We start from the raw sequence: 22,290 nt of genomic DNA, 5'->3' as shown, positions 1-22,290 counted from the left end.
ATAAATGCTTTCAATGTTTTCCAGTGGGTATCAATCTCCTCTTAACATTATTATAATCATAAATAAGCGCTAAACCCATAAGGGTCATACACCGCTTCATCAGTCTCCTGTAATGGCATTACTTTCCGTACTATCTTGGGTTTAGTTACAACCGCAGCAAATTTTTAATCGTTCGCCACAAGTGAAATATGATATTCATTTTTACAACCAGTAGTTAAGTATTAAAATAAAGTCTTGAACTGTTCTCGTGAATTATTCTCTGCACGTTTTAGTTAGCTTTATTTATGTTAAAATGGTATAAAATACTGACAGATTGTTAGGTAAGACACATATGCAACAGTTAGGTATCTTTATTTCGAAACGTTTCGCCTCTTTTATCAACTTTTCTGCACTCGACTGAAGAATCCTACTGTGTAGGCGAAACGTTTCGAAATAAAGATACCTAACTGTTGCATATGTCTTACCTAACAACAGCTTTATTCATCATTACTGATTCTCTGTTTACGCCCACTATTAGCAAGCACGTAGCTGTTGCTGAGTCAATATCACATACTAAGTCATAATAAACCTAGTGCTAGCTGCATGCAAGCTAAAATTATCCAGATATTTACACCTGGTGTGTGTGGGAGGTCGGGATAACTCCAGACGCTACAACTATACCTTCAAAAACAACAAAAATACACAATACCGTGACTGAGACAATACACAATGATCCAAGTTGGACCGAAACGTCGTAATGAGTTTTTCTTCAACATGTTAGTTATTTGTATAAATATACCTTCAAAGTATGGATGGTCTTATAAATCTACGGGTCTAGTAGGCCATGTTTGAATTATTTGTGACCATCGGCATGAAGATGTTATTTAGTTTTATTTCGTGAAACGCTAAACCCGGTTTAGCGTTTGATGCAAGGGGAGGGTACCTCAGATTCCTTATATCACGAGCCTTTCGCTAGCAGCAAGGGGGTAGAAGAGCTGCTGAGTGACGCCGTGGGGAGAGGCATTTTTAATTTGTGAAAGAACCCTGGCTTGAGTAAGATTTAGTCACACCAGCACAGTCTGAAGGATCCCTTCCCCACCGTGTAGAGGTAAGAGAATTTTTGCATGCCTTCACTGATCTCTATGTAGGCCACCTCTGTGAACAGAATGATATAGCAGTTCACTTTTAATGTTTATTCAACAAGCAGTAAATTAAACCAAAATAATTTCGGTCAAGAACAAAAATTATAGGCTTGAGCTACAAGACTCGTATAGAATTAGGCTCCATGATACAAACATTTCAGACTAACGACATTCTGTGTTAATAATAATTTCTAACCTTTTCCTGCTTTACATTATTAGTACATTCATGGGAGAGCGTTAAACCCGTAGGAGTCACAGCGCCTGGGAGAATGGGAGACATTCAGGTTTGGTCCAAAGAAAATGAGTACAGGTCCAAAGCGCCTCCCTTGAGGGAGTTTCCCATTTTGCATTTTAAAAACACATTGAGCACAAAAGATATAACATATTATGTACAGTAATCCATCAATTATTTTTTTTTACATTTAAGCTAAAAAATATAAGACAATTTCATTGGCCACAGAAAAGCACCATCTTCGGAACTAAGAGATAAATATACTGATGAAGATATTGTCTCTAGGTGACGGTGACGGAGGAACTGTATCTTGTGAACATTTAATGACAAGAGATATTAATAGTTAAAATACTGATACTGTTTCAACAGTGATAAACTTATATTACTGCTACTTCAACAGTTGTAACAGATGTAATTACTGCTTCAGCAATGTTTCTCTAATAATTTGATCACACACACACACACACACACACACACACACACACACACACACAACAGGCCAAGTGTCTTAGTGACAAGTGCCTGAGAAAATGGTAACTAAAACACACACACACACACACATACAGAAAAGTAGATATGATATAGACCAAGAATGGAAGAGATCGGTGATGCTGATTAGTTATATGCAAGGCGGGGCCAAGAGCTGAGTCTCGGCTTACTCAAACAGAAATCCGTCAGTACAAATTGGTGAGGACACATCTTCAGGAGACCTAATACTTAAAAATTTTTTCACTATTTCAAGCGTTCCTAAAGTTCCCTGGTGGATCGCTTGGCTCCCAACCAAAGGAAACCAGGTTCGAAACGTATGGGCAAATCTTCCACATGCTGACCCTTTTCACCTAACAGTAAATCGAGTTAGTCGCCTCCACTAAAGACGGGTGGGAGTAGCCTACACTATAGACAGGACCAGAAATTGGTGAAATTTGTGACTTGTTAAAGTTTTACAAATCGAAACGTTCGCCTAACAAAAGGTTGTTCTGCAATGTGTATTTTCTCCATCATCACACACAGTGCCAGACTTGAAATAACCTGAGGTACAGAGTAATATTAAGCTTCTTAAGGAAAATACTTAATCCGAAAGCATACTAGTGAAGAGTGTCATATTTAACGTACAAAAAAATAAAATAATCTCATGTCTAAGGGTCTTTTGAACTTATCTCCGGAAGTCTGTTGAACCCATCTCCAAAAGCCAGCTGGAGTTTTTTTTTTTTATACCATCTCCAGAGACCTGTTCAGAGCATTTCCCAAAAATGCTAAAACCATTTCCAAAGGTCTGTTGCGACTCTCTACAGAGGCCTATTGGATAATCTTCAAAGGCTATATTTAACACAATGGTGAAGAAACTTGACCTTATTCACACATTATAACATTTTTTTCCCTCCACACACATGAACTAAGATGTGTTTATACTAAATTCGTTCACAGTATAATGATGTTCCAACCAATTCCTGGCTGATTATTCTTGACATCCTTCACTAAGGACGCCTTGACGTTTGTGAAAGGCTTTCGACCCATGGAACCGGAGCTACACTCCCCTTCCTCGGATCCAACTTGATTGCCTCACAATCGCACTTTGCGATCCATACAAGTTTAGATCTTCCCATTGAATATATTATTATTATTATTATTATTATCATTATATTATTATTAATCTCTCCTATTAGTTCTTCTGGTTTCATGGTTCTACAAGTTCATTTTTCCCCTTGAATATATTATTAGTATTATTAATCATGATTGTTCAGGTGCCACATCCTACATAAAAGTTACATTGATGAGGTTGCAAAAAAATAATCTCAGTCCTATAACTACACGTCTGATCTTATATTAAATTTGGTGCAAATACAAATTTTCCTCTTGGTACAGCTGTGCAGAAATTTCCTCTGTCATATATGACATTTCCACGTAAAACTGTTTTGTATACTTTACCTCTCACAGTCTTGCCCAAGTAAGGCGTGAGCTGTGAAAATAAAAAAAATTATATTACAATATTATTACAAAATCAATGAAATTGGTTAGAATGTTCATCATATGACTAATAGGACGGAGGTTCAATCCTCCGTGATTCTACTTCCCTACATTGGTATCGTACAGTGGAATCTGGTTACTTCAAGTCTTTCATACACATTTAAGGCAGTTGTAATGTCAAACAGGTTATACATATATCAGCATCCTTTAGTAGGTTTAAACCAGGATTGCCAGAATTGTCCTGTGAAGGACAGTCTATCCTATTGGAGACCTGTTTGGCCTAATAATAATATAAATAACAGCATAAAACAATCATCTGTCTTTATTTCCTTCCTTCTAATTATTAATAATTCATGGTAGCATAGAACATTATGCTGTACTATGATGTCATTCTGTTCACTTTTTCTATATGGTTGTAATGTAATCCTTCACTTTCACTACGCTTCTTTCATGCTTACAAAGTGCATAAGTAACTGACAGTCCACTCTTGCGCAAACCTTTCCGAGTAGCAGTGCTAGACTTGAAATACATCAGTTCTGAACATAAATTGTAGCAGACACACCAGTGAGATATAACTCCCCCACGGTGACAATAAAACAGATGATGACTACTGTATATATATTGACTTAACACTTTGTTTTATGGAGTGAGCTTCAGTAGCAGGGCGAAATATACAGAGTACATGTCTTCTCCTTTATGATCTCTATGTGAGCTGTTTGTGCCACACCATTACTAAATGCTGGCGTTTCATAGTCAAATGGAAAATGATTATAAATATTTGCTTTATTATGGCAGCCTTATGTTACTATTTAATCTGCCTTTTCCAATGTATACAAAATAAATTTGCTATTAAAATTATTCCACAAGTAGAATATGTATCTCACAAGGACGGAAGGAGGGATGTGAGATTTAAGAAGAGCATTGACCTGATGCATCACTCAGCACTGTTGCAATAATAAAATGATAAAATATACAGGACATCTAAAGTAAAACTAAGTGACATAACCATAACACACAATACAAATAAACATCATCAGAAATTAAAACATAAGAAAGCTTAGCGGCAAAACAATATACAATCTGTACAGTAATACTCACTTTATTCCTGTGAAGTATCATGGATTCATTAATCTGTGAAAGAATAACGTTTAACATTAGGTGATTACTAAAGCAAGTGAAATATATATTCATAGCCCTTATTCCCAATAATATTGTGGAAGGCTTCAGCACTAAGTAGTTTAATCAAATGAGACGAAGCCAAAACCAAAAATCATGTAATTCATTAAACAATATAACTTTTTTGTATAAACACTCAAATGTATGAAAGCTATTTCTAATGAGCGTGTTCAATAGGAGTGAATGGAGACGAATGGTATTTGGGACCTGACGATCTGTTGGAGTGTGAGCAGGGTAATATTTAGTGAAGGGATTCAGGGAAACCGGTTATTCTTGTATAGCCGGACTTGAGTCCTGGAAATGGGAAGTACAAAGCCTGCACTCTAAAGGAGGGGTTAGGGATATTAGCAGTTTGGAGGGATAAGTTGTGTATCTTTATACGTATATGCTTCTAAACTGTTGTGTTCTGAGCACCTCTGCAAAAACAGTGATTATGTGTGAGTGAGGTGAAAGTGTTGAATGATGAAAGTATCTTCTTCTTGGGGATTTTCTTTCTTTTTGGGTCATCCTGCCTCGGTGGGAGACGGCCGACTTGTTAAAAAAAATTCTAATAAGATTTGAGAAGGGCGTGTCTGGTCCATAGGTTAGTAGGCCTGCTGCAGTGTTCATTCCTTTTTATATTCTTATAATTTTATACGTCTTACCGTAAATGTCTCAGTCGGATCCCAGATAACAAAATCTGCGTCTAGACCAACTCTGAGAGCTCCCTTCCTTTGTTGAAGAGAAGCTTGTGTGGCTGGTGCTAGACTCATACACTTAACAACATCTTGTAAGGTGAACCCGCGCGCCTGGGCTCCAGTCCAGAAAACAGAGAGGCCTGAAATAGAATTAATATTATTATCATAGCCGTTATTGTCGTTGTTCTTGCTGTTGATGTTATTGTCGTTGCTGTTACTGTCGTTTCGTTTTTGCTACTTTAATTTTTGTTACTATTACTGTTAGTCACTGTTATTAGCATTCGTTTTCATAATCACGATTATTATTATCGGGACTTTCGGCACATTAACTACACGGATGATTAGTGGTTAAAGGCGTGGCCCGAAACATAGAGCTCAACAAACACAAGCACGTGAACACCAGTCATTAAGAGCTAAAGAGGTGGGGCCAGAGCTGTAAACCGACCCCTGCAAACACAAGAAGACGAATACACAAGATTCCTCACAATAAAAAAAAAACTCACCAAACTGAAGTGAGGAGATTCCACCCCAGGCGTCCTTGAAATTCATCTTCCCTGGTTGTTTGAGATCAGGGGTGCAGGGAGAATGGTCACTCACAACTTGCTGGATAGTGCCGTCCCTCAGCGCCTCCCAGAGCTGGCACTGCAGAATAAAGGAAGTTAGGTAGTGATATCCCTCAGTGCCTTCCAGAGCTGGTACTGCGAAAGGAAAGAAGTTAGGTAATGCTATCCCTCAGCACCTCCCAGAGCTAGTAATGCAGAAAGAAGTTGGGTAATACTATCCCTCAGTGTTCTCCAGAGTTGGCATTACAGAAGGTTAGGTAGTGCCATACCCCAGTGCCTCTCAGAGCTGGCACTGCAGAAGGAAGTTAGGTAATATACCATCCCCTCAGTGCTTCCCAGAGCTGGCACTGATCAGTGCTTCCCAGAGCTGGCACTGCTCAGTGCTTCCCAGAGCTGGCACTGCTCAGTGCTTCCCAGAGCTGGCACTGATCAGTGCTTCCCAGAGCTGGCACTGATCAGTGCTTCCCAGAGCTGGCACTGCTCAGTGCTTCCTAAAACTAGCACTGAAGCAGAGAGAGAAAAGTAGCTCGTAGCTCAGTGGTAGCGCCTACAGCTCACATCTAAAAGAAACCGGGCTCGATTCCCAGGCAGTACAAGACCTATGGGCAACGTTTCTATATATCTGTTCTACCCCTGTTCACCAGGGAATAAATAGTACCTGCTGTTAGCCATAAATGGATGATACTTTGGTGTTATTCAATTATTGCGGGCGAGATCCTTGAGAGGAAGAATGGGGGTGGTAGTGTATGTACTTTACACAGGGCTGGGATTCCACATGAACTGAGGTAGAATAACAGTTCTTATTCTGTAATTTCAACACTTTGATAAGAAAAAAAAACAGATATGCTCAACAAGAAATCTGCAAATGGATAACTACTCTTCCCTATAACAAAATGTGAACCGGTAAGACCATGAATTATTCAACGCGATTATCCCAGCGAGATAGACACACGCTACTTACCTGTACGTAGATACTCTTAACTGTGAAATTCCTGAGATTTTTAAATAGGCAAGCTTAAATTATCACATGGGAATTACTCTCTAAAAAATAAACTCGATAAGGTATCCCTCTTCAAGGGAGACCTGAGCAACATTGGGATACCGTAATTAATGGATAACGAAACTATAATTAATGTATAATAAAAACTATAAAATAAAGTAAAGGAAAAACAATAATTAATATAGTAAAACGATAATATATAAGAAAAACTATAATATAATATAAACTATAATGCATGGGAATGCAATAATATATTCACTAGGCTGCATCTGTTTCTGATTAACGTATGTGTGTGCACTGAGGACAAAGGTACAAGTGGAAAGTTCTACGTCTCAATATATAGAAATACTTAGTTTACTTTAATCCCCATATGTCCTCATTTGGGATTTTTGAATGGCAGTAAACAGGTTACATGCAGTATTAATGACCCTCGTGTAATCAATAGGCTTTAAACCCAACTGACCAGCTATAATTAATGTCTCCTCTCTGGGGGATATATCCAGTAAATATATAATGGTTATGTCCAGTCAATTAAATATTGTTGTAGAAGCGCTAAGCCCATAAGCCATAGTGCCTGGGGAACGAAATGTAATCAGGTGACCCGAGGGACGGAAGGGTAGTATTAATGCCTTTAATCAAGGGTTGCTCACCAACATCAAGGCACCCCGTTCCCGCCATCCCATCTTCCTTGAAGGAAGAGAGATTTCCACAGAACAGATCTTCTGAACGCTAAGATAGTGTGCAAAACTGATGATCAACTTTTCATCTTCTTAGCTTCTTGATCAGGGAACTGTAACTGTCCTCCCTATCTTTGGATCAAAGCTGATTACCTTTCAGTCCTCACACGTTGTATGACCTCTACAACTTCATCGCTTTTCCATGATGATAATAATACTAAGAATGACAATCGTAATAATAATAATAATAATAATAATAATAATAATAATAATAATAATAATAATCTTACTTGATTTTCAGCCTCTCTTATAGGAGGACAGCACTTGTACTGAGTAGCATGATCAGGGATCTCCTCAGCAGAGAGTGTAAGGTAGTGATAGCAGGTTTCCACACTGAGAGGAACACCTCTCTCCTGGGCCCTTCTTATCATGGGAAGATTCTTACTTCCTGACAGGTGAACTATGTGGCAACGCACCTGTAATTAAACAAAATAATGATCTAAAAACGTTATATTTCAAACATTTTCTTTTTCTGTTATGTTCTTTTTGAAATACGTTAAAGTTCAGATGTGGTATTTTTTCCAAAATTGTATAGTTTAATCATGTTTTATTTCAGATGCGTTTCGTTTCAAACATTATGTTTGGATATCGCTGTCTTTTGTTTATTAATTTGATCTCTGTGGCTAATCCTGCGTAACACCCACTAAACATGTAAGCATCATTGGACGCTTGTGGAATGGCAGGTAATCAGGCTTGAGAAAATAGGAGGGTAACTCCTTGAATCAAGAGCCCTTCACCAGCATCAAGGCGCTCCTTTGAAAAGGACTACAGTTGTATAACGGATCATCAGGTGTTTTGAGGTATAGTGGCTTACTGACTACAACTGTACAATGTAACTACAAAGAATACTTTATACAAACTTTAGTCTCTTCACAAAGACTGATGATTCTCTGTATGGCCAATGCCTCCATCTTCTGCGGTCGAGACTTCAAGAAAGTGCTGTAACGCCCAGGGGGATCTGAAAGTACACTCGACTTACAAAAGTGTTGTAACACCCTGGAGGGTTTGGAAGTACAAGCCTTACATAAGTATTGTAACATCCTGGGGAAAGGGTCTAAAAGTATACACAACTTAAAAAAGTACTGTAACACCCTAGAGGGTCTGAAAGTACACAATTTGCAAGTGCTATAAAATCCGGATGGTCTGAAAGTACACTCGACTTACAAAACATGTTTGGAAAAATGTATATGCAATTATTATAGGTATAAACAGAGTATATTGATAACAGAAGTCATGAGATCTTAACTAATAACCTGAAGTGTATCAAGACTAATTAGTGCAGATTATGCAAAACTGGAAATTAACTAAATTACCACTTAATACTGTATAAAAGATCTGCAAGAGACAAGCTCTGTGGATTCGCATTTTTTTTTATAACAAAAGAATACCATTCTTCTTATTATTGTTATTATTGTCAACAATATTACTTGTGTAGTATACTTCCTAGCGTATATTTCCTAGCAACATTTTTAGACAGGCTCCCTGGCCAAGCCTTAAGTCACGTGACCTAAGGTTTGGCCTTAAGTCACGTATACTTACACATAATATACCTACCCATACCTATACAAGTAATACTGTTGACATTATTATATTTTATTCATGGGGAAGCACCAATTCCTCATATTAAGAGCCCTTCACTCGCATCAATAGCGACCAAGTGAGTAAGTACATGAATAATAAAAAAAGAGCAAAGTGGCAAGGCTAAAGTGGGTCTGTTGTAAGGATAGCTAAATAAAAGACATCGTGGAGAAAGTAGCACCCACTTCACTTCCCCCCCCCCCCATATAAAATAGTCCTTGCGGAGAATAAGGGCACTCATATTATCCCCCTCCCCAACCCCCGACAGATAAAATAGCTATCATGGAATAGAGATCATCAACATTAACCCTTCCCCAGATGGACTGTTTACACCTATGGTCAGGTAATAAAAACACGCATTTTGAATCTTTCCTGATGCATAGAAACTAAAAAATATTTACATGTTCATTACCTTCATCAGATATAGTGTCTTCAATCTCACACTCAGCGTGGAACTGTTAATAGAAAAAAATAATCTACATTAATACAAAACTTACGAAAGATAAATGATTTAAGGACATATAATTTATTAAAAATTATTGCTGGGTTGGTATAATCATATTAAACGTAATGAGCAAAACTGTTTTGTTGTTAAACTCTCTTGATAACTGCCTGATATTCGAAAATGTGTACCAGCGTTGGTACAAATCACTTTGCATAATGAATTTACAGGTAACCCATAAATTGTAAGTAAACATATGTGACACTTCAGTCAGTCATGGACCGTTATCAAGCCAAGATTAATTTTTCGGAGACAAAGGTTGTTATCTAGATATCAGAAATAAATTTCGGAAGTATACTTCCCATCCAATGACGAAATTATTCAATGAAGAATATCAAAACAAAGTGTTTCATACAGCTGAACCCCGGTGTGCGAATGTACCGGACCTCGAACAAACCAGAGTCCTTACAATTTTGTTCAGAAAATACTGACCCGGTCTTTGAACGTTTTTCTGGAGTCCGAACACACCGGCTTGTTTACAGTTCAGTTAGCGTCGAAAGCCCTGTTTCAAAAGTGCTTTAAGTGATCTCTGACACTGACCTAACTCTCAGAGACTTGGAAGACTCAGTTCACAACATCTTCCAGTGTGTGAGTGATAATTAAAGCCTTGGGAGATGTTCCCCAAAGGACAATTAACTCTGCTTGGAGGAAGTTGTGGCCTGACTCTGTGGCAAGCAGAGACTGAGGAAGAGCCAGTGGTTCAAGAAATCATCTCCCCAGGTGGGTCTATGGGGTTAGAGGTGAACCAGGAGGATGTGGAGTTGATAAATGTCCATAGCAGGGAACTCAAAACGGAAGAACTGTAAGATCTTCTCAGGAAGAGGAACTGAGGAACTAGCAGAGGAATTTTCTCCACCGAATGATAATAATAATATACTATAATAAAAATAATAATAATAATAATAATAATAATAATAATAATAATAATAATAATAATAATAATAATAATAATAATAATAATAATAATAATAATAATAAGTACATGTACAAGGTATACAGGCCTAGCTGACATCAATGACATACTACTATATAGAAAGCCCCTTGTTATGCAGAGCATTTCGGGCAAATTAGGTTCTTGTCCCAGTATGCTACCCACACCAGTCGACTAACTCCTAGCCACGCATTTTACTGATGGGTTAACAAAGACAACCGGTGTAAAGAAACACGCCCAATGTTTCTACCCGCACTGGGAATCGAACGCAGACCCTCGCCATGTGAAGCGAGAACTTTAGCAATCAGGCCGCGGGGCACCGTAGGAAGTTAGCAATGCCAAAATTTCCACTGATGAACTTGAAAAATTGTTTTTTTTTATTGGTCAAAAACGCAGAGCATAGTGGAGAAATGGTACTCTGACATTACTCTGGAGAGCCACATCAATTCCTTCAGTGATGATGTGGTTGAAAACTTTAGGAAGATTATGAGGGTTAGGCAGACAGACCACATTAGACAGATTCCTTTTAAAACAGAAAAAAAAAACGAATGCACCTGCCAGTTCTGAGTCCCCAGAATCTTCCAGTATTAATGCAGAGACAGAAACAAGACTACATCACTTCAGAGGTGGAATTACTGGATGTTTTTATGGAAGGTGACTCCCTCTCCAAACAGTAGCCTACTTCCTCTGTAACTCCCACCTGTGCCAGTCAACTCAATTCAGCAAAGGTACAGCTCTAGTTTCTCTGTTGGTGGAGGCGGAGAATCGGATAAATAACCGGCCTCTCTCGTACGTGAGTGATGCACCTGAAGCAGATGTATTAACACCTCACCTAATATGTGGAAGGAAATTGGAAGCTGCCCTTGTCTATATATATTACATAAGTGTTTTTATAGCATAAAAAATTATTACAGTATATTGTGGACTGTTTTTTGTTTTTTGAGTAACTTTTCGTGGTCCAAAATCAGTATTTCTCACTGAAATACATTTACATTTGAGAAATACTGATTCGGACACTGAACTTTTCGAACACCTCCTAGGAACCAATTAAGTTCAAACACCGGGGTTCCACTGTTTTTGAAATTAATTCGAAGGGGGTTTCTCTAGTTATTAACTGGAAATACAGACAAAAAGTGTAAGTTAAAAGCATTGTGATCCCCGTGTGATAGAACAAGGTACTCCGACCCCCACTATTATTATATTCATAGGGAAGAGCGAAACCCGCAGAGATCATACAAAGCCAAAAAAAATTATACCTTACATCAACAAAATTTGAGGGTATTTATTTTTCACCTTAGAAAATAAGTCTTTGTGTGCGCCTTGAAAATATTTGTAGCAAATTTGGAGAAATATTTCTTACGTTTCAATAGTGCATGAAGATGAGTCAATTTTCCTTCGCCCAACCCCAAAATTAAACAGAGTATTAAAATTAAGTGAGATTTCACCTTCAACAAAATACCTTCAGTAATAATATCTCTTCAGTGAGAAAATTCCTTGATGCTGTTATAGAACTCTTGTCCCAATTTACTGAGCCTGTCCTCCCCTTTCCTTGATCATGGCTGTTTACCTCTCATTACCTAGGCACAGTATAGGTTTATCGGTTTTCCACAATCATAATAATAATAATAATGTAATAATATCAACATCAGAAATTACAACAGTAAAATAAAAAAAATAACATACCAGTAAAATAGATTTACTGCCAACAAGTTCTTGAAGAGCTTCTCTTACATCGTCAAAGGTGACACAAGGAAACTCATCAACACCGCTGTTTACAAGAAAACACTTGAAGCCACAGATACCATGAGCAACCATCTTGAGAAGTTCCGCTGAGTTTCCTGGCGGAATTGACAGATAAGCTGACATAAGTGTTTCAGTTTGAGATAATGCAAATATTAAAGAATATTTTATGTCATGATGGTGGTATCCTTGCCCTGGTGGAGTCTTCAAGGTGTGTAGAGATAAGGAGACCAAGTGACGTAGGTCTTGTGTATGCATGACGAATGTCAAATAAACAGTCATTTGGTGAAGGTCAAGAAAGGCTGGAAAACTACGAATGACCCACACGGGTTTGACGAGTCATACAAATATAAAAAAAATAATTTTGTAAATTAATGACCGATAGCCAACAACTAGGATGTTTCAATGAGCATTAGAGGACGTTATCACTCTGGGATTCAGATTATCAAAAGCTTTGAGCCCGTGTAGGTCATGAATATTTAATCATTCTTATATAAATTAAAACTATAAACAAAATGGCAGAATGTACAGTACCTGGCACGACTCCTCCCCAGAAGCCAACATCGACCCAGCACCGACTCTCAGCGGCAGCCATCTTGACTTCCCAAGCCTTCACTGATGTTGTGGCTGGGATGCAGTTCCTGTAACCACAGTGTCTACGTTACTATATTCATGGGTGGTGCGCCAAACCCGTAGGGGTCAAAGCAGTGCTGGAGAGAATGGGAAGTAATCAGGTTTGGACCAAGGAAAGGGAAGGTAACTGCATCTTCACGAATAATTTAGTCTTTCAATGGCATCAAGGCACCCCTCGGAGAATATACGATAAGCATAAATATCAACGCTCTTCTCCCCGAATAAGACAAGCGAAAATTTGTGTATGCAATAATTTCGCAAAAAATCGTTCTGACCCTAACGAAAAAACATATTTTATTGCGTTTGTTTGTTATTAAATTACTGTAAACTTATTTAAAATGTAGTTAGATGGATTAGGCTAAATTAAATTGCGTTTGTTATAATAAAGTTAGGTAAGTTTTCTAAGGTCCTTTGGTACAAAATTATTAATTTTCTTACATAAACACAAATGAAAACATATATCTTTAAACGTATAAGAGAAAATTTTCAAAAGGACTAAATTTTAAAGGAGTTCTTGCTAACTGACTTGTTTTACCTATTCGGCACGATATAATATATATATATATATATATATATATATATATATATATATATATATATATATATATATATATATATATATATGTAAGACACATGGGCAACAGTTAGGCAACTTTATTTCGAAACGTTTCGCCTACACAGTAGGCTTCTTCAGTCGAATACAGAAAGAAGGCAGGAACAGTAAAGATGTGAAGACGATGTAATCAGTCCACCACCCTTGAAGTCGTAGAATTTGAGGTTATCAGTCCCTCAGCCTGGATAAGTTTAGTTCCATAGTCAGGAACTATCTGAATACCATTTTGATGTTCATATATATATATATATATATATATATATATATATATATATATATATATATATATATATATATATATATATATATATATATATATATATATATATATCAAGTCGGCCGTCTCCCACCGAGGCAGGGTGACCCAAAAAGAAATAAAATCCCCAAAAGGAAAATACTTTCATCATCATTCAACACTTTCACCTCACTCACAATAATCACTGTTTTTGCAGAGGTGCTCAAAATACAACAGTTTAGAAGCACATACATATAAATATACACAACATATCCCTCCAAACTGCCAATATCTTAAACCCCTCCTTTAAAGTGCAGGCATTGTACTTCCCATTTCCAGGACTCAAGTCCGGCTATATAAAATAACCGGTTTCCCTGAATCCCTTCACTAAATATTACCCTGCTCACACTCCAACAGCTCGTCAGGTCCCAAATACCATTCATCTCCATTCACTCCTATCTAACACGCTCACGCACGCTTGCTGGAAGTCCAAGCCCCTCTCCCACAAAACCTCCTTTACCCCCTCCCTCCAACCTTTTCGAGGACGACCCCTACCCCTCCTTCTTTCCCCTACAGATTTATACGCTCTCCATGTCATTCTTCTTAGATCCATTCTCTCTAAATGACCAAACCATCTCAACAACCCCTCTTCAGCCCTCTGACTAATACTTTTATTAACTCCACAACCTCTCATAATTTCCACACTCCGAATTTTCTGCATAATATTTACACCACACACTGCCCTTAGACAGGACATCTCCACTGCCTCCAACCGTCTCCTCGCTGCTGCATTCACAGCCCAAGCTTCACACCCATATAAGAGTGTTGGTACTACTATACTTTCATACATTCCCTTCTTTGCCTCCATAGATTACGTTTTTTGTCTCCACATATACCTCAATGCACCATTCACCCTCTTTCCTTCATCAGTTCTATAATTAACCTCATCCTTCATAAATCCATCCGCTGACACGTCAACTCATCATCAAAAGCAAACACATACACACATTTTCGTTTATTCCACACAGACGAGCTGAATTAAAATATTAATTTAAAATATATATCTTTTGACACAGTCGTGAAGAATTATGCGGAGATGGCACTATGAAGCTGACTGTAACTTGCTTCTCAAAAATCATATTAACAAATATAATCACTTAGAAAAGAATTGCCACCTCAGTCACCTCTTGCAGTTTTACTTCTGAGATTTTATTTGATCACCGCTTTATGTCTCCTCACTGATGCCTACTTTCGAAAACAATTTAAATTACATACATAAAAAATAACAGTTAAAGGAAAAACAGAGTATATTCTATACTACTTATTTTACGAGCTTTATTTTCATGGCTTTAATGTAAGGAAAAAATATTATTATTATTAGGGTAGCACTAAACTGAAAATGTCATAAATCGCTTAGGAAATGAAATATTAAATAGGGAAGAGAAGCTACTACTAACAAAGGCATATCCACTAAGGTAGTAATGCCTCCGGCTGCTGCTGCTTGTGTGGCTGAGCTGAAGCCTTCCCAAGCTGTACGTCCAGGTTCATTAATATGCACGTGTGAGTCTACCAGGCCTGACATCAACACAAGATCACCACAGTCTACAACCTGTACACAAATAAGAGAGTATCACTGTAGTACGTTTACTGACCCATACTAGAATATCTGGTTGGAAAAACAATAGCTTATGCTTTATTATTAATTGGGATTGATAACCCAAGAGATTAGCCTCAGTTCTGCCCCCAGGATGCAACCTACAGCAGTTGACCAATTTCTAGGCATCTGCTTACTCCTAGGTGTTAAGAGATTTGCCCAAACGTCCCTCCTCCCCTAGGACTGATCCCGGATCCTGCTGTGAGCCGAACGCCCTATGAGGTGCCTCAGGTACCATTATTCCAAATAGGAAGTATTGAAAAAGTTTTGCTGATTATTATCATGGCTATGAGCTAAATCCATGAGGGTCACACAGTGCCTGGGGAATGGGAAGTAATCTGAGAGAAGCGTAACTCCAATTCCTTGTCTCAAAAGCTCTTCGTCAGCATCAAGGCATTTTCCCCAATCCTTGAAGGGATTATGACTACAGAAAATGTGTAGTCTGGTTTAATGGAGGAATTTTCAATGTATTATTACCGAGTTAAAAAAAAAAACACTGAACCTGAATGGGTTATTCTATCCTGTAGTGATCCTTCTTTTTCTTTTTTTTTAAATAGACCTCTCAAGTTAGATACCTTGATACAGGTAAAGCTCTTCAACCAAGGAACCAAACCCTTCCTCCCCTTCATAGGCTCGAATGTGACTGCCGTCCATTTCCCCAGATGTTATGTAACCCTTACGGATTTAACGCTTCCCCTGATTATGATAATAATCAAGGAGAATGAAAGTGTATGTTTAATGAGTTATCATCTGAATAAGACCTGTGCTCGAAGACAGTCTTATTACCTGACGAATAAAACACCACCACCACCTACTATGCTGCATTTAAAATACTGTACAAAATTATATAAGAAATAACGCTCCGTATGTCATTTCCGGGTGTGTACTGAATCCGAACGCATATTATTCCCGGTCGGTTAGTGTGGAAAACACAGGAGCAGATGTGTTTAGTTCAGTACGAGACGGGTGGTGACGGGGAGAAGTCATCATGGTTTAGGTGGTAGTTTGAGTAGGTAATTTTGGTAAGTTTTTTTTAGTGCTAGTATGCAGAGGCCTGTTTATGCAAGAGTACTGTATGGTGTTTTGCCTGCTGGTAAATAATCTACCAGGCAGAAGTGAAGACGGGGGTGTGTATGTCATGGTGCCTCCCTGATGATTTTTGTTTAACTCATTAGTAGCGGTGAGGTAACGTGAACTGGAGTGTGGTGGTTTTTTGTAGTAGTTTGTAAGTTGTATATAAGTTACTATTATTAATATGTATATTTTTGTATTAGGTGCGTTTGTTTGTCCTCGCATATACTATATTAATTATCTGCACTCATGCTTCATTATTTAATACGAGTGCATGCTGATCCCAGATTGGCTATGTTTTTTAGTGTAATTTTTAATGCCCCTAGACAGCAGATGGTGCAGCCATTTAGGAGCCAGGATCTTTTTATTTAAGTTACGACATCAAAGTCGTAACACCACCGAACATTTGTTACAATCCAGAAGTCTCAAAAAAATAATCCCCTCCCAAAATAATTTTAAATTTGACAAATATACAGCTACACTGCTCTTTAACCATAAAAACATGAGTTAAAAATATAAAATTGATACGAGAGAAACTATATGCATTGAAACGAAGCAAAAAATGATAGGGGAAAATTAATCACCATAGAAAGAAACTGAATTATTGGTATCTAATTTTGGGAGGGAGGGGTACCTAACTATATATTCATTATCCTTTATATTCAGTGTTATTGTAACAGTATTCTAACATTGTTGCATTCATTCAAAATGCACTTTCATAAGTTCTGGTTATTAGATTACTTTCAATTGTTGCAGAAAACACTATATCTGCCGTAAGTACCTGGTCCTCCGTGAAGGCTGAGACGTCTGTGCTGTGCCTCTGGATGGAGTGAATCTTAGAATTCTTGACCTGAATAACAGCCTGGCAGGTTTCGTCAGGGAACACAACAACATTACTCACAAAAGCCCGGATGCACTTATTATCTACATCCATTATTTGTTCTCTGTTCAAAGGAGAAAAAAAAATACGAAGCATTAAAACAAAACATTTCTTTGATAAAGCCTAATTTAGATTATGCAAGGCAGTTCTGGTCTCAGTGTTTCAAAATTAGGCTAGACACACGAGTGGGAATGATTGTGAGAAAAAAAATGCCTAGAATGGGTCAGTTTGCTTTCTGCGGAGTTCCTTAATTCTTTTATTCTTAAATTTCCTCCATTATTTCAGAGTCCATTAAGATATTTTAGTGCTCAGATAGAGTACCAGGAATGTTCAACAATTATCCTAAAAAAAACCATACCACGGGCGGGATTTGAACCCGCGGTAACAGATCAAATATTAAATTGTAAATTATAGCCAAATGCACTCCTGTTAACCCTTTTAGGGCCTAGTTCCTGGTCCTTATGTGTGTATAAAATTATTACTATTATTTGAGCAAATCATCTGCAGGAGGCTTATAGAGCATCACCTGCAAGTAATTTGGGTGAGGTAAGTGGGACTTAGTCTCAGTAGGTCGCTGAACTGCAACTCCTTCGACTCCCTACTTCATCACCACTCACAAAAAGCTAGACCTGACATTAAATTAATAATTGTAATATTAAAACCAGCTACTTTGGTAATTAAAATTTTGTGGTTTGTATGTTATTTTGGTTTACTTGCTGGGTACACAAAAATATAACCATTAGTACAATACATAAAATACAATAGTGCTATTAGAACAGAAGTTTGTATTACTGTATTAATTACTGTAGATGGATCACACCATAACACCTGCCTAACACCTAGACCCTACACTGGCCAGCTAGTGATCTAAATGCAAGGACTAATGGTGCACTTCCCTGTGAGTGATGTTGCATCCCTTATTTTTCGCCATCCACACGTAATTCTTGAGATCCCGCAAATTTCCTGCCCCAATTCTTCGGCAAGGGACATTAACATGGGTTCCTAATTACAAATTTAGGCCGAAAAATCCCAACTTGTCTCAGAAGACGCCGGATTATTAGCAGAGTTAAGCCCACTGCTCACACATTAAATTCCATATGGCGTTCTCCATCCACGTCATTCTCCGGCTCTTCCACACACACACCCCTCACTTAAAATTTCTCGAAGGGTCAAATCAGCATTACATTTTTATTACACAGTTATTGTATTATTCAAATTTACACATGCTGAATTTAGGAGAATCTTAATTTTTCCACCATATGCTATTGGTACCGTCCGCAGGATATATATAGGTGCACAATCAGCTAGCTACTCGGTGTCATATCTAATTTAATCTTGAAGATATCTCTCTCGTCTTATCAGTAAGAACATCGCATGATGCTTGCAAATATGTGGTTAGTGGATGTTTGGACGATTAATTACGCTGTCGACTGAGAAGATGAAGACTTGGCATTATTAATCCTGAAAAGTTAATAACCCAGAAGACACTTCGAATTAATAATCCCGAAAAGATAATAACCCAGGATAATCCAAGAAAGCCAAGTTGCAGTGTGGATCATTTTAAGCTGAATTCCTTGGAGGAGGTTCTCTCTCCTTCCCCTAATGAAAACAAAATATGCGTTGAGCTAGCGAAATCTGCTGCGTAAAACAAAGATATAAGGGCTGAAAGAATAGATATAATCTATTTGATGGAAATTTCTCGTGACATTAAAAGCTGACGCGGGCTATTTGATCGTAATTTCTTGGGGGACATCATAAGCTCATACTAAGCGTGTTACATCGACCGCGAACTTGAAAAAAAAAATTAAAATAAAATTATTTTGGGACGAAAATGTAGACGCTTAATTAAGAGAAAAAAATGTAGTCATAACAGGGGATTTAACTTTAAATAATTTGCAGCGCTTATAGATAAGCGGAATTAACTACCAAACTTGAGCACACCAGAGAGTGTGCAGAGAGGGATGATAAAGTTAGTCCAGTGGATCAAGAATCTTTCCTGCACGGAAATGTTAAGTGACAATCAACGTGGATTCTGAAAGATCGTGTAAGTGGAGGGAAGTGAAGTTGCAAATTTCGTGACTGAGGTAAGTATACAGTAAGGAGCAGATAAATGGTTATATATAATTATTATTACTATTATAACCACGGAAAAGCGCTAAATCCATAGGGGTCATACAGCACCTGAGGAATAGGAGGCAGTCAAGTTTGATAAATTGGGTGCTTCCAATTCCTTTGATCAACAGTCCTTCAATGGCATGATCGCATTACCTTGAAAGGATGTGGGATATAACCGGTGTACGTGTCTAGCCTTGGACGAGCACGCAGAGCTCGATATAGGTTGAATAGAATTTAATCTTGAAATAATAATCTTGAAAAAAATGTATCTCTTTTTCTACTTATTTTCCATATTTTATTATTATTATACACCTCAGGAATTTCGGGATGTTTATCGCTTCCAGCTGATTCCATCACCTCCTCCATTCTCATCTACGACCATATCTTCATCTCCTGTTAGTCTTAACTTTCCTTTCATATTTATTCCACAAAATTTCCAATCCCTTCCGTAATTTAAAAATTGTTGATTTTTTCCACACTACAGTTACAAATTAATTTAACCCCCAGATAGGTCACTGTCCACCACTAAGAAACAGCCACAGCATTGACTCCCAGTATTAAATGGTGTCATCCGTTAAACAAGACGCTTATCGAGTGCCCCAGAATCCTCAACAATACACTTACCTGTATTTTTCCTCTGACTTTCATTACCAATATTCACGTTCACAAGTGAGCCAGCTGGTTCACACTGGTCCTGATTATCTCTTTGCACTAGTCCTGAAGCACCGCAAACGATTTAATTAACACTTCCCACCACACTGCCTTCACTCTACATTTCCACCAATGACCAAAAGTCTCGTTATGACTTCCCTGTTGACGTGGAAGCAGCTGAATATCATAATTTCCTCTTAAAAGCTCCCTCCTAAACTTTCAACTCTGCCTTCAAGTGATGACAAAGTTGTAGGAGCAAGCATTATTGTTGACTACCCATTCTGTTGGTTATTATTCCATAAGCAATGGTCAAGAGAAATGACGTTGCATTAGTGGTCCTTAATTATTATACTCTTGGTGGTTGGGTGTGCTCATCGATTATGTTTAAACTGGCTTAATATTATTATAATTATGGAGGTGCTACACTCATACAAAGCCTGGGGAGGTATTCAGATTTTGATCCAATAAGGAAAGGATAGCTCTAATTACTTGGCCCAAGGACCCTGTACGGGCATCAAAGCATGCCTGTTAAAGGAATGTTTACAATTAGAAAATAAATAAAAGCAATGTTCATTACCTCTGAGATGCAATGCAGCACAAGTGACGCCCTCATGGAGCAAGCGATAGCTGTCAACTGATTGACCAAGATTGTAGGGTGAGCAAGTCATCTCCTGGCAACCCCAGCTGAATAACAAGGTTATTCAGCTTAGGGAAATTTAGAGCTGTTATCCTACGTCAAATCCCGGCTGTATCCAGGGTTATACCCACAACAGCCGACTATCACTAAGGTATATTATTAAAATCCAGTATTAACAAGGCAGAATTACTATCATTACATGACGTCTTAAGCTGGAATGACCATTCCAGCTGAAGAGGCCATGTCACATGACCCCTTTACTTCCTTTGAAGAAAAATATGTTGTTTATTACAAGAAACTTGCAAGTTGGAAAGTGTAACCCGGCCGACATATTACCTGGAGAGAGTTCCGGGAGTCAGCGCCCCCGTGGCCCGGTCTGTGACCAGGACTCATGGTGGATCAGAACCTGATCAACCAGGCTGTTACTGCTGGCTGCACGCAATCCAATGTACGAGCCACAGCCCGGCTGGTCAGGTACCGACTTTAGGTGCTTGTCCAGCGCCTGCTTGAAGACAGCCAGGGGTCTATTGGTAATCCCCCTTATGTATGCTGGGAGGCAGTTGAACAGTCTCGGGCCCCTGACAATTATTGTATTGTCTCTTAACGTGCTAGTGACACCCCTGCTTTTCATTGGGGGGATGTTGCATCGTCTGCCGAGTCTTTTGCTTTCGTTGTGAGTGATTTTCGTGTGCAAGTTCGGTACTAGTCCCTCTAGGATTTTCCAGGTGTATATAGTCATGTATCTCTCCCGCCTGCGTTCCAGGGAATACAGGTTCAGGAACCTCAAGCGCTCCCAGTAATTTAGGTGTTTTATCTCCGTTTTGCGCGCCGTGAAGGTTCTCTGTACATTTTCTAGGTCAGCAATTTCACCTACCTTGAAAGATGCTGTTAGTGTGCAGCAATATTCCAGCCTAGATAAAACAAGTGACCTGAAGAGTGTCATCATGGGCTTGGCATCCCTAGTTTTGAAGGTTCTCATTATCCATCCTGTCATTTTTCTAGCAGATGCGATTGATACAATGTTCTGGTCCTTGAAGGTGAGATCCTCCGACATGATCACTCCCAGGTCTTTGACGTTGGTTTTTCGCTCTATTGTGTGGCCGGAATTTGTTTTGTACTCTGATGAAGTTTTAATTTCCTCATGTTTACCATATCGGAGTAATTGAAATTTCTCATTGTTGAACTTCATATTTTTTCTGCTGCCCACTGAAAGATTTGGTTGATGTCCGCCTGGAGCCTTGCAGTGTCTGCATTGGAAGACACTGTCATGCAGATTCGGGTGTCATCTGCAAAGGAAGACACGGTGCTGTGGCTGACATCCTTGTCTATGTCAGATATGAGGATGAGAAACAAGATGGGAGCGAGTACTGTGCCTTGTGGAACAGAGCTTTTCACCGTAGCCGCCTCAGACTTTACTCTGTTTACTACACTTTGTGTTCTGTTTGTGAGGAAATTATAGGTTCATCTACCAACTTTTCCTATTATTCCTTTAGCACGCATTTTGTGCGCTATTACGCCATGATCACACTTGTCGAAGGTTTTTGCAGTCTGTATATATTACATCTGCATTCTTTTTGTC

At 38.4% G+C, this 22,290-nt stretch overlaps 1 protein-coding gene across 2 annotated transcripts; it reads right to left on the bottom strand.

The window, feature by feature from the left end:
- Nucleotides 1–1,157: 1,157 nt before the first annotated feature.
- LOC128689404 (allantoinase) lies at nt 1,158–20,764 on the bottom strand. 2 transcript variants are annotated; one of them, XM_053777634.1, is made up of 12 exons: nt 20,652–20,764; nt 17,210–17,372; nt 15,161–15,312; nt 12,757–12,863; nt 12,166–12,320; nt 9,462–9,504; nt 8,332–8,429; nt 7,702–7,887; nt 5,675–5,813; nt 5,139–5,311; nt 4,417–4,449; nt 1,158–3,310 (listed from the first exon to the last, which is right to left on the bottom strand). In XM_053777634.1, exons 2-12 carry the CDS (start codon nt 17,360–17,362, stop codon nt 3,173–3,175), a joined length of 1,377 nt encoding a protein of 458 aa, XP_053633609.1. In that variant the 5' UTR covers nt 17,363–17,372; nt 20,652–20,764; the 3' UTR covers nt 1,158–3,172. The 2 variants fall into 2 exon arrangements, with proteins under 2 accessions (XP_053633609.1, XP_053633610.1); XM_053777635.2 differs by lacking the exon at nt 20,652–20,764 and adding an exon at nt 20,048–20,291.
- Between the last annotated feature and the right edge of the window lie 1,526 nt (nt 20,765–22,290).

The sequence above is a fragment of the Cherax quadricarinatus genome, chromosome 18 (genome assembly GCF_038502225.1).
Source record: "Cherax quadricarinatus isolate ZL_2023a chromosome 18, ASM3850222v1, whole genome shotgun sequence".
NCBI classification, from domain to species: Eukaryota; Metazoa; Arthropoda; class Malacostraca; order Decapoda; family Parastacidae; genus Cherax; species Cherax quadricarinatus.
Note: the sequence above shows the minus strand (reverse complement) of the source record. Positions and strands in the feature narration are given on the sequence as shown.